Source organism: Panthera pardus, unplaced genomic scaffold, assembly GCF_024362965.1.
Source record: "Panthera pardus isolate Hobbes unplaced genomic scaffold, ASM2436296v1 HiC_scaffold_10, whole genome shotgun sequence".
Classification (NCBI taxonomy): domain Eukaryota; kingdom Metazoa; phylum Chordata; class Mammalia; order Carnivora; family Felidae; genus Panthera; species Panthera pardus.
This window is the reverse complement of record NW_026526655.1, coordinates 87069337-87082412: the sequence shown is the minus strand read 5'-3', so window position 1 is coordinate 87082412 and position 13076 is coordinate 87069337. Positions and strand designations below refer to the sequence as shown.

The window sequence follows — 13076 nt, the reverse complement described above, 5'->3', positions numbered from 1 at the left end:
GTCTTGAAACATGGGGGGGGGGGGTGTGACTCAATAGCTGGCAGAGGGAAACATCAGAAGATACTATACTCCTATGACTGGCGGTTGGTAGCTCAAACCTCAGCTAGCCTCTTAGCCAGAAAACCTAAGGCCTCTCCTTGTGCTCTCTCTGTGTGAGATGATTTGCGCTTCATCACAACATGGTGAATATTTTCCAAATGAGAGGGTTCTAAAAGAACATGACATTATTATGCTCTAATATTTTAAATCATGTAGTGTCACTTACTTCTGCCATACTTTTTTTATTGAAACAGCCATAAAGCTCTTCCCAGGTTCAAAATGAAAGAACATAGACCCACCACTTGTGAGGAAGGGTATCAAGGTTACATGGTAAAAGGAGTATGTGGAACAGGAGATATTGTTGCAGCCAGCCGTCTTTGAGTACACATTTAATTCAAATTAGTTAACGTCCAAAACATTTACTTTTCATTTTATATCTACTTTGACTTCTTGAATGAATCTGAATATGGTTATGTATCTGTGTACTTTTACTAAAATATGCTCTTTTAAATCATTTAAAGCTTGTTTTGAGAAAAATAATATAATAGTATCTAATGTCAATATTTTTGCAGATATCCCGACACAGGAGGAATCATTCACAACATGTCTTGAAAGATGTCATTCCTCCATTGGAACAATTGGTAAGTGATGATTTCCCTGCAGTACTGTATTATTTATCTACTGCTACAGAATAAATGATTCCCAACTCACCAACTTGAAACCGTACACATTATTGTCTCCTGTTTATGTGGGTGAGGAATCTGGGTGTGGCTTAGCAGAGTCCTTTAGTTCAGAGTCTTTCAAAAGATTGCAATCACACGTTAAGTCAGAATTGGGGGTCACATCTGAAGGTTTGACTGGGGAAGCCATTGGCTTTCCTGTTCATGCACATGGCTGTTGGCAGGGTTCAGCTCCTTCAGGGATGTGGTCCAGGGGCTGCTCTTAGTTTCTCGCCACATAGACTTTGCCAGTATGGCAGCTTCCTTCTTCAAAGCATGCAAACTGAGAAGGCAAGGGATTCTGTTAGCAAGATAGAAGGCAAAATCTCTTGTAACCTAGTCATGGTAGTGATATCCTGTCAACTTTTCCATATTCTCTTGGTCAGAATTAAGTCACTAAATCCAGTCCACACTCAAGGAGAAAGGACTACACCGGGCTGTGAATAACAGGAAGCAGAGATTATTTGGGGCTTACTGCAAATTTTGGCAAATTTTTTAAGAAAAAAATTACCAGCAGATTATAAATCCCTTACCAGCAGATTATAAATCTGTGAAAGCAGGAATTTTTTGTTTCCATTTTTTTTTTTTATTGTTGTATCCTAATGACTAAAAGAATGCCTGAAACATTGTAAGTAAAATGAATGAAGTTCATTTTTTGGGCTTTCTCATCCTCAGCACCAAAAATGTTTATTTATCTAGCTCAGTTCTCTTACGTTCTTTAATTTTGCATGTTCTAGATCTCCCATCTCCACTGTATTACTTTCTTTGCCTTAGAATAAAAATTCCTTACAAGAATTGCCTACCTCTATTGTTGTCAATTTCTCTCCTCCTTTATCTATTGAACCAACTCAATTTAGGCTTCTTAAATTTTTTTTTTAATGTTTATTTATTGATTGATTTTTGAGAGACAGGAGACAGACAGACAGAGTGCAAGCAGGGGGAGGGGCATAGAGAGAGGGAAGCACAGAATCTGAAGCAGGCTCCAGGCTCTGAGCTGTCAGCATGGAGCCTGATGCAGGGCTTGTACCCACGAGGAGCAAGATCATGATGTGAGCCCAAGTCGGATGCTCTACTGACTGAGCCACCCAGGCGCCCCTTTTTAGGCTTTTATCCCAACCACCAATCTCCTATCAAGGTCATCAATTTTGTCCATAGTACTAAATCCATTGGTAAAGTCTCATTTCTTTCATTAGATCTGAGAATTTAACCCATCTGATGTCTCTTTGAAGTATTTTCCTTATATAAGTACCAGTAAACTACTTTCTCACGGGTCTCCAATTAATTAAATAGACATCCATTTTCCATTTCCTTTGCTGGTTCATCTTCGTCTTAGAGCTCAACTTAACTTCTTTTTCTTTATATTTCTTCCCTACAGTGTATCATTCAGTGCTATGGTTTTATGTACTGTGTTACACTAACCACTTCTCCAGCATGGACCACTGCTCTAAACTCTAGTACTATATATTGTGGCATATTCATTTATATATCGGACATACATCTCAAACTTAACATGTCCTAAACTGATCCTAATGTTCTCCCAAACTTGCTACTTTCAATCTGCTCCATTTTACTAGATGGAGTAAACTAACTCCATTCTTCCAGGTTCTTCAGTCAAAACTTTTAAAGTCATCTTTGTCTCCTTTGTTTTTCTCATGAAATAAACTTAAACGTCTGTTAGGCTGTTTGCTCTACCTTCAGAATATATCCAGAATCAGCTCTCTTCTCACTATGTCATCTCTCACCTGATTGAACGCAATCGGCTCCAACTAACGTGCCACTTCTACCCCTGCTTTCTACGTTTTATTTTCAACACAACAGCCAGAGTGATCTTGTTAAAATGTAAGTTAGGTGATGCCACTGCTTACTTCAAATTCCTTCTGGCCTCCAGCATCTTCCAGGGAAAACACTGAAAATCATCCTGGATTCACCAGATTCTACAGGTGTCAGCTATGGCTCTGGCCTCACCTTTCTCCTTCTTCTCCTCGTTCATTCTGCTCCAGCCAAGCTGACCTCCTTACTTCTCTCACAGGACGCTTATACCAGCTCTTTCCTCTGCCTGGCACAAAATCATTTATTTTGGGCCCAGAAACTTGCAAGGCTTATTCTTCATTTGCTTGGAATCTCTATTCAAATATCATCTTTTAAGATGGGTCTTTCCAGGGAATGTGGGTGGCTCAGTTGGTTAAGCCTCTGACTCTAGATTTCAGCTCAAGTAATGATCTGACAGGTTTGTGAGTTTCAGCCCCTCATCAGGCTCTGCACCGGCAGCATGGAGCCCACTTGAGATCCTTTCTGTCTCTTTCTCTGCTCCTCCCTGGTGCTCTCTCACACACTCTCTCTCTCAAAATAGATAAGTAAACTTAAAAAAAAGATGGATCTTTCATAATATTCCTTAAAAACAAATAAACAAACAAGAAAATCCACTATTTCCATCACACTTTTTTCTCTTACCCTAAATTATTTTCTCCATAGAACTTGCTACCATGTGGCATATTATACAATTTCTTTTTATTTGTTTGTTACCTCATTAAAATGTTCTGTGAGAGCAGAGGTATTGTCTCCTATGTCCATAACTCCATTTCCATGATTGTAGCACTTGCTAGAACATGCTAAGAACTCAGTAAATGTGTGTTAAATTAATGCACCAATGAAGCTGTTAATGGCTTTTGTTTTTACTTTCAAGTTTATAATACACAGATCTATACTTTTTTCTTTTCATTATCTCATTCTATATATTTTTTTGTTTATTTGTTTTATTTTAAGAGAGAAAGAGTGAGTGGGGAAGGGGAAGAGAGCGAGGGGAACAGAAGATGCAAAGTGGGCTCCACACTGAAAGCAGCAAGCCTGATTCGAGGCTTGAACTCATGAGCCATGAGATCATCACCTGAGCTGAAGTTGGATGCTCAACCAACTGAGCCATCCAGGCGTGCCTCTTATCCTCTATCTTAAAGTGTTAACTAGTCATTTATTCTACTGTGTCTCCTTGTCATCTCAGAAGTGAAATCTCCCAGATTGAACCCATCAGGACCTTCTTCCAAAACTGTTTTCCCTTTCTATCAAGCCTATCGTTATGAGTAGCAAACATGCATCCAGGCTTAGAAGAAATTTTCTTGGATCCTCTTTTTTTGTCTATGGCCCATCAAATAAGTCACCATTTTCCAAAGCAGTTTCTCTGCAATGTGTGTGGTACCCACATTTTTCTTTATGGTTACACACACACATCCTTGCCCAGGCCTTCAATTCTTCTGATCTCACCGCCCCTCCCCCAACCCTCCCATGTACTCTACTGTGCCCCTTCCAATGATCCTGTGTAGCAATTCTACACAAATCTTCTTTAAACAGTACCTTCATTACTTCATTTTCCTTGTCCAGGCATTTAAGAGCTTCCTATTTTCTATAACATCAAGTCTATAGACTTCTTTCATGATCCCTGATTTATCTTATTTATTATCTGTTCTCAAATAACATACCCTCAGGCTAGGAGTGGTAACATGATTAAGACAGGGCTCTTACCCTGAAGGAGCTTGGATTTTCTGTAACAATTATTTCCTTAATCTCAGCACTCTTTTGTGTTGTTCACCCCTAGTTCATGGGTAATAGACTTGCTCCACAGCTAGATTTTAAGTGCTTTGAAGTTAGGGGTCATGACTTGTATTTTCTTTATTATATCATACATACCTTTACATTGCTTTTGAGACTAGGGTTTGTTCAGAAAAGACGTGTCTGTCAATTGATTTAATACTAAGATATTAAAGTTGTGTTAAAATTATATTGTTGAGGGGCGCCTGGGTGGTGCAGTCGGTTGGGCGTCCGACTTCAGCCAGGTCACGATCTCGCGGTCCGTGAGTTCGAGCCCCGCGACGGGCTCTGGGCTGATGGCTCAGAGCCTGGAGCCTGTTTCCGATTCTGTGTCTCCCTCTCTCTCTGCCCCTCCCCCATTCATGCTCTGTCTCTCTCTGTCCCAAAAATAAATAAATGTTGAAAAAAAAAAAAATTAAAAAAAAAATTATATTGTTGATTCAGATGTTAACAAATATATGTATGTTTGCTGTTTATAGAGAAAGATGATTTTTTCAATTTAATTAGATGTAACAATACCTTGTTTTCAAAATTAATTACTTGGGTCTCAACTTAGCATTTTCTCTGTGAAGTATTTCTCTGATTCCTCAAATTTGAATCAGGTTAATCCTTTATTGTGTGTCCCTAGTAGCTTGACCTTGCTTCTATCTCTAAATTGCTTCTTTCAATAATCATACTAAAGTTGCCTGTTTCCTTTTCTCTCTCTTTTATTGAACTGTAAGCTATTTGAAGGGAAGGCTATGTCTCACTCACTTTTTTATTAGGATTTCATATAAGGCCTGGCAAAGTGTAGTTGTCTAGTGAATAGGAAAGCAATTGTATTTATTTTCCATAAATTTGTATTATGGAACAAACAAAGTACATATAAATAATTAAAAGAGATGAATATTTGGGGTGCCTGGGTGGCTCAGGGGGTTAAGTGCCTGACTCTTGACTTTAGCTCAGGTCATGATCTCACGGTTTATGAGTTTGAACCCTGCATTGGGCTCTATGCTGACAGAGTGGATCCTGCTTGGGATTCTCTTTCCCTCTCTCTCTGTCCCTCCCCTGCTCATGCATGCTCTCTCCTCTTTCTTTCAAAATCAATCAATTAATTAATTAATTAAAAAAAGAGCTGTGTATTTGCGATATAGCAAATGCAAATGTTTTCTCTGAAGTATTTGATGAAACATGGCAGAAGTTGGGCTGAAAATGGAGCTATGTGAGTGTGTGTTTAATATCAATATAGACATGCAATTAGATATGTGATCATATATGTGCAAATATATACATAATTATATTTGATCAATGCCTTAAGGTGTCTTAAAATTTTTACATAAAATATATATTAATTGTGAATTTTAAAAAGTTGAATTATGATTATTCAAATTGAATCAATAACTAATAACATATTTGTGCTATGCCTATATTTCAAACACATTAGACTATTCAGAATTAGTTTTGTCAACTTACTTTCCTAGCATTAAGATTAGTTGGTTGGTTCACTGGTCTATATTTGGCTGTCTTGACTCTGAAATAGTTTTGTCAATTTAGTTTCCTAACATTAAGATTATTTGTTGGTTTGCTGGTGTATAGTTGGCTGTCTTGACTCTGAATCTTCAGTTGTTCAAGAATAAATGAAACAGATTTTGAATATCCCAAATGATGGATAGTATATTAATAGATAGTACATATATGTGCTTAATATTCTCTTCTAGGTCAGACAACTTTGGAAAGGTGGCATTGGGAAGCATGGCTAAATAGAAAGAAACCACAATTTTTTAAGCTCTTTAGTTTTCAATCTCTCTCAATCTGTCTCTCTCTGTCTGTGTTACACACACACACACACACACACACACACACACACACACACCCCACTAACTCTATAAACACTTTTGGAACTGTCAGCCAATTTACTACCTATTCCTGACATCAGTTTCCCTAGATTCTATCTGAGTACTGCTCATCTTACTCTGTCTTGTGAACACAGGTTATATTCAACTTTTATCAATCAATCTCCATTTAAATTAAATTACTTATTTAATGTTATTTTAAAGGCAGAAATGCTTCTTTTCCCCACATCTCTTGCTTATGAATAACCCCATTATGATGGGCAATGACAAAATAATCACCAGTTTCCTCAAACAACACATTCGGACCAACTTTTAACTATCCATTAGGATTCATGCCAAGACTTCAATTATCTTCCAGAACCTCTAAAGTTCTCTTTCTATCTGACTAACTTAACTTTATATTATTTTTACCTGGACACACTTATTTTTCCCCACAAACCTTGTATGTTCCTCATTTCCATCTCCACTACACTCCTTCCTTCCCACTATTGCTTCTGGAGTCAGCTAGAGGCTCTCTCAGTACTTTCTCTTAACAGTACCAACCAGGATGAACTACTATATAATAATATACATTACTATGCAATAATATACATTAAAACATTTTAGAAAATAATACAGTTCTTTAAGTTGGTGCTGTTATTATTTTTACCAAATGGATTTTTTCAGCTTATTTATGTCCAACATTTTTTGCTGTACAAATCTCATCGTTTTTATTTCTTATATTCAGAACTCCCCTGAACATTTTCTAGAAATCATGAGAAGCCTTGGCTTTAAGTATAACTGGCAAAGGTATCTCATTAGATCCACACTCTTGGAGAAAAATGATTCACATTACAAAAGTGGAATCTGCCATGGTGGGTCCACCAATAGACACTATCACCCTCTGGTAGCCATGCCTCACCTCTCAGTGTTCCCTTTAATGAAGTAGATTATGATCAACAGGGTTAAACAGAAGCATAATGCATTTGTTTTGAATATTGGCAAAAATACATTTCTGCTTGGAGTCTAAAATCTCTAAAACTACCCAGTTCACTGACAGGTGACGTCATTCATGCCACATGGTATACAAATCCATATGCTGTCAATGCAAGAAACCTAAATTATTTTCTGAGAATCCGTATGGTGGCTTAACAAGTGCTGTAATGCAGCAAAGATTTTAAACATGAAATGTCAAATATACTAATAGGCATTTGTTTCTTGATCTTGTATATTCCCTGTTTTAACTGTTCATGATATCTAATTATTTTCAGGGCATTTTTCCTTTTTCCCTTAAAAAATTGCTTGACAAAAATAACCATGTTTATAACATGCTAAATTTTTATCATCTTTATTTTTATCAAAAGAGTATGAGACAGTGTATGGATAACCCTGCAGGAGTCAAAAGCCTGTGGCAGGTTTTAGAGAATCATCTGCTGCCTCCTGAGCTGGGAGGATTTGTAGGATGGAACTCAGGAAGTTGCCATGGCTTGGGGGCAAAGCAGGCTTTTGCAGATAAACCTTAAGTCTCAGATTCTACCTTTTGGAGCCAGATATCATTTTGTGGATTAATTAATACTTGTGAGGGCTTTGAGGATGAAAAACATTGTAAGCATACAGTGTTTTCTTATTTTAAAACAAAAGACAGCCACTTTGGGGGAATAATTCTATTGATCAGACTGTGCTTTCTTTAAATTGCAAAAAATTTCCAAAAGCTCTCTAGGCTTTCAAAATATTACTTCAGTAAGATAAAATTAGCTTTTCTGAAATAACATCCTCCCATATCTTCAAGTTAGTAGTGTGTTGATAATATGTGATATAATTTAATAACTCTAATAGAAACCATCCCCTGGTTGTCATTGTTTTACGTGCCCTTCCTTTTCTCCGATGGAAATGTCTGTTAATTCCTGGATTTGTTGAGGCCGTCCCTGTGCTAGGTGTTAAGTTTGGGGTAAATAATCATATGCTAAGTATTCATGTCCTTTACTCAAGGAGCCTGAAATCCAGGAATGGAGAGAAGTATTAAACAAGTAAAGGAAGGCATCATTCTTTAAATACAAATTACAAAACATACCATGGAGGAAGAAAAATAAGCTTCTATGAGAGGGGGCTAACCTACCCTGGATTAAGTAGTCATAAAAGCACTCTTTGAAAGGGGGCATTTAAATTGAGATTGCAGGATACATAGAGTTTGTCAAGCAAAGAACTTGAAGAAGGTTGTGAATAGGAGGAACAGCAGTGTGAAGGTCTGGAGGTCAGAACAAAGTTAAGCCCCTTTGAAAAACTACAAGAACACCACACTCACTAGAATATGGTGAACAAGGGAAATGGGTCAGGGGGTGTAGGGAAAGGGAGGCAGTGCTCAGATGAAGAAGGGCCTTCAGGTGACGTTAAGGGGATTAGAAGCCATGAAAACACAGAAACAGGTTACAGTAACACCTCCTATCCACATTTGAATTTCATTTAACTCTAGCGTAGAGAAAAGAACACACACAACAACAACAATAGCAAAGGCTATTAACATTGAGCAATGCTTTTTTCCTTACTGCCTAGACCAAATTAGGTTATAACAAAACAATTGAATTATGCTAATAAATTGCCCAGACAGGAACCTGGAAGACCATTCCTTTCTGAATTCCAATGACAGGGAAAGAAAGAACAACATATTTAAATCAAGGACACGAAGAAGTCGAATTTATGGAAGAAGAAACAAACTGAGGATGAGGAAAGAGAGGTGGGATACAGGAAAAGCCTCCAGAAGACTGAAGAAAATTCTTGAGACACAAAGAACTACCCTCATCAGTCTGATTTCCCAACAGAACCTGGGCCTTTTTGGTGGAGGCAAAATGAAACACACTGGTTAAAAGATGAAAGGCTCAGGAAGAAGCCACGGAGTTCTTAAACATCCAATAGCAGTTTTTTCAAGATGACATTTTGATGAGTTAGGGGTAAATAAATCAGAGACATGTGGGTAAAATTTCCCTTGAAATACACAGGGGTTTAAAATGATGGGGAAAAGCATTTGGCAAAACAGAATATGTGCTTTGCCAAACCCAGCATTTGAAAACCAGTTCAAGACATTCAGCAGAACCCCAAAGCCTAACCCCGAGAAAGTGAGATGGGCAGGATGTCCATGAAAGCATTGCACAACATGTATACTAATGGGTGTAAATAAGGGCAATGAGCAACCATGCCTAACTCAGAGACCTGAAATCAAGACAGCCTCTCTGAGAGTGCTTACTTGGTCTTTGCAGACACCTCTTGTGTATGACAGAGAATAATTTTTCTTTGCTTTTCTTCTGTTCCCCTTTTCATGTCATCACTGTGTCCAACTTGAATTTTGGTTTACCACTCTTTACAAGTATGCACACAGTCAATTATGTATTTACATGAGGCCAAAACACCATATTTCTTTCTTGATCTATATGTAAAGTAGTTCTAAAATTAAGCATTTATTTTTTTTAATTAGTGCTTTATATGATATACAGATAAGCTGGATTTTTAAGGTGATTTTTTTCTCTGCTTTTGTTTCCATTCTTTTTTTTTAATTTTTCTTTCTTTTTTTTTTTTTTTTTGAGAGTAAGCATAAGAGTGGAGTAGAGGGGCAGAAAGAGAGAGAGAAAGAATCTTAAGAAGGGTCCATGGTCAGTGCGGAGCCCAACATGGGGTTCTATCCCACCACCCTGGGATCATGACGTTAGCCAAAATTCAAGAGTTGGACACTTAACCATTGAGCTGCCCAGGCATCCCTCGTTTCCATTCTTAATGGATTGTGTCACCTGCAAGTCCATAAACATGGTCAGCTGATCTGATATTGCAATAAATCCAGAGCCAGTATAGAAATAATTGGAGACTGAGAAGAAAAATGTAAGCAATGAGTCCCATAGAAGAAAATGGTCACAAGATGTGACCTGAAGACCATGTCACAAGAAGGAAAGCCAATGGAGATATATAGGATACGTATATATAGCATGGTTATTATAGTTAATAATATTGTAGTATATAGTAGAAATTTGCTAACAGTAGATCTCAGGTGCTCTCACCACAAAAAAAGTTTAAAGAAGGTAACTATGTGAGGAGATGGGTATGTTAATTAGCTTGACTATAGTAATAATCATTTTGCTATACATATCATCATGTTGTACACCTTAAGTAAATACAATTTTTACTTTAAAAATAAAAAAAATTAGTTAAAAAATAAAACCAATGGAAAGAACAACGAAGTACATTTATGTGGGTAGTGGACAAGTAAAGAAGAGATTTCATAAAGAAAGAGAAGCAGTATTGGGGGGTAAAATGATATAACCGGATGTGTGCTTTTTAATACAAATCATCTAAACAAACAAAATTATCAGCAAAGTACTGTGATCTCTAAAAAGTTCAGGGAAAAATATAGCAGTTTCCTTACTACTAAATAGGAAAATACTTAAGTGCTAAATCTGTTTGAAAGCTACGGTGGCCCAGGGTTGTGGTTATAAAGAGATATGCTGAGTTATCATAGAGGAAGATTGGTCAGTCATACAGAAAGTTCCACAGGGTGGCACTACTTTAGAAGGCTCAGTCCAGTTCAGAGCAGGGGGCCCGCCTCAGCTTTGTGGATCTAGAAAAACTTTATTTATCAATGATCATGATGCCTTGTGACTAGCTCACAGTAACCAAATTTGTAAGAAGCTCATGTATAAACAATAACTCTGATTTGTAAATTTATAATGGGAGACACACTAATATTGACTGTTTAAGTCACCAATGTTGTACCTCAGAGGATCTCAGAAGCTGAATTAGGAGTCAGAGGTTGCCAGTGAACACAGAATCATAGCAAAGAGTAAAAGAACAATAACTTAAAAACATCAACAGAGCAAATTATTGTAAGGCATAAGGGCTGTGTGATTCTGGTGTTAAAAGTCACAATCCTTTCTCATCAAAATCTGGAGAAAGTCTTTAGATTCAGTTCATTTCTATTCATAAAGATGCATTTTCACAGAATTCTTGTGGTGGACTGTTGTAGACGAAAACCTATTCTTTTCAAGTCTACTTCTTTTATCTGAGAACAACATGAAGTCTTCACATAATAAATTGCGATGTCTGTACTTATGGTTACAGGCTGGTCTTTCTTCCACGATTGTTACCATTAATCAAAGGTTGTCTTCTGCTCTCCTGCCTTGTCTATAGCCTCCAACTTAGGTTGATAAACAGGTGCTATCTGGGTATCCCACAGCCATTCATTCTTCTCATCTGTATCTCAGCACAGTTGTGTCTGCTGAGTACTTCTTCAATGCTAGCAGACTGGCTGGCATCCAATCCGGACAAATTGCTGATCTTCCCTGCCATTTAACATTAAAAAATAGGGTGTCGAAGGGACATTGGACAAATTGCTTAAGAAGCCAGATTCAGCATCTAAAGATTGGTTGACATTTCTTAAGTATACAGAGTTTAGGGAGTACTTTTACTTCAAGGGAATTTCAGGTTGGCCTGCAACTTGCCATATAATATCCTAAACTTAGATATAAAACTGTAAAGAATTTTGTAAATTACTAGAGATAAGACCATCCGAGCCTAAGATGACCAGCATACTTAACTGTAATTGAAAGATTAACATCCCTTCAATCCATGAGGTTAACACAGAGTAGGAATAAATACTTAAAATAATGAATATGATACTATATGTACATCCACAGACAAAATACATAGCGATCTTCTGCTTGTCTTAATACTTCTTTCAGCTCCTATGATCCTTCCAGAATAACTGATTTCTAGTGCCTGAAATACGGTGGGGTATTTCAAAGTATCATGACAAGAAATAATGAAGAGTGAAGTGCTGCTTGCAGCATTGGACTTACAAAAATGCAGTGTTTTCAGTGTAGGAAGACTGGTTGGAATGTTCTGTTCCAGGGCAGAAGCTGGCTTGAGTTGCTGAGATGACTAGATGGGGTGTGGTATCCATTCTGCAAAAGAAAGGAACATGAGTGTTTTTGAATGTGAGCTCACAAGCATATAAGCTTTGATAAGATTAAGAGTGTCCTATTAATCTTTGCAGTCCCATTGTGAGCAGAGCAGATGATATTAAAGGGGAAGAGGATGTTACTAATTGAAAATATATTGAAGGGATGAATGAGTGTACATGAAGTATCGAAGAGGTAATTGAGAAGAATGGGCACCTGATCCCAGAAATGGGAATGTGTGCATGATGATTGTACATGTATATAACCACGTGTAAATACATGTAGATATGTAAACATACATATGGCAGTAGTAAGTGTAGTAAGAGTATGTAGTAGGATGATTATTAGCTACCTCTAATGACCTGAAAGGCAGCCTGGACTTTGGGAGATGATATAGGAGAAGAAAACTAACTTGCTCTTCACCCCTCTTCTTTCCTTTTTCCTGGGCCTCTGTGTGGTCATGCCTGGAAACTCTATTGCTTTGACTCAAGATCATGGGAACTGGCTCAGCCTGTTTGATGGCAATGATGTTACACTGATAGAGCCCTGACATGAGAAATCCAGTCCCTAGTCTTAATCTCAGTATTCTGAAAAAGTCCAGCAGTGTCTGGAGAAACATTTCTTATGTGTTCAGGGAGAGAGAATTTTAAAGTCTGTGTCTCAAGCTGGCTTGTGTTTGCTTCTTTCTGAAAGAGTTATTAGTTTCTTTTTTTTTCATTTTGAATTTCCCTTCCCTTTTTAAAGAAATGATCATCAACAATACATTCTGGGCACTAAACCTCCACCCACTGGTCTTTTGGTGAATTTTTTGGCAGGGAAAAGGCAATATTCTTAGTTGAGAATGCATGCATCAATTTTTATGATGGTTTGAGAGGTTTTGTAGCTTTTTGACAGATAAATTCAGGCTTTTGCAACTACTTTATTTTCATCAGAAGAAAGCTTTAATAAAACAGTAAATTTTGTCTGTGCTTACACAACAAAATTTCTCAATA

General features: G+C 37.4%; 1 protein-coding gene across 2 annotated transcripts in view; it reads left to right on the top strand.

The window, feature by feature from the left end:
- ARHGAP15 (Rho GTPase activating protein 15) overlaps positions 1-13076 on the top strand; it is a 610088-nt gene that overhangs the window by 74920 nt on the left and 522092 nt on the right. For both annotated transcript variants that reach the window (XM_019455105.2, XM_053909137.1), the window contains one exon: positions 612-680. In XM_019455105.2, the coding sequence (XP_019310650.1) occupies positions 612-680 (69 nt within the window). The remainder of the gene's footprint in view (positions 1-611; positions 681-13076) is intronic.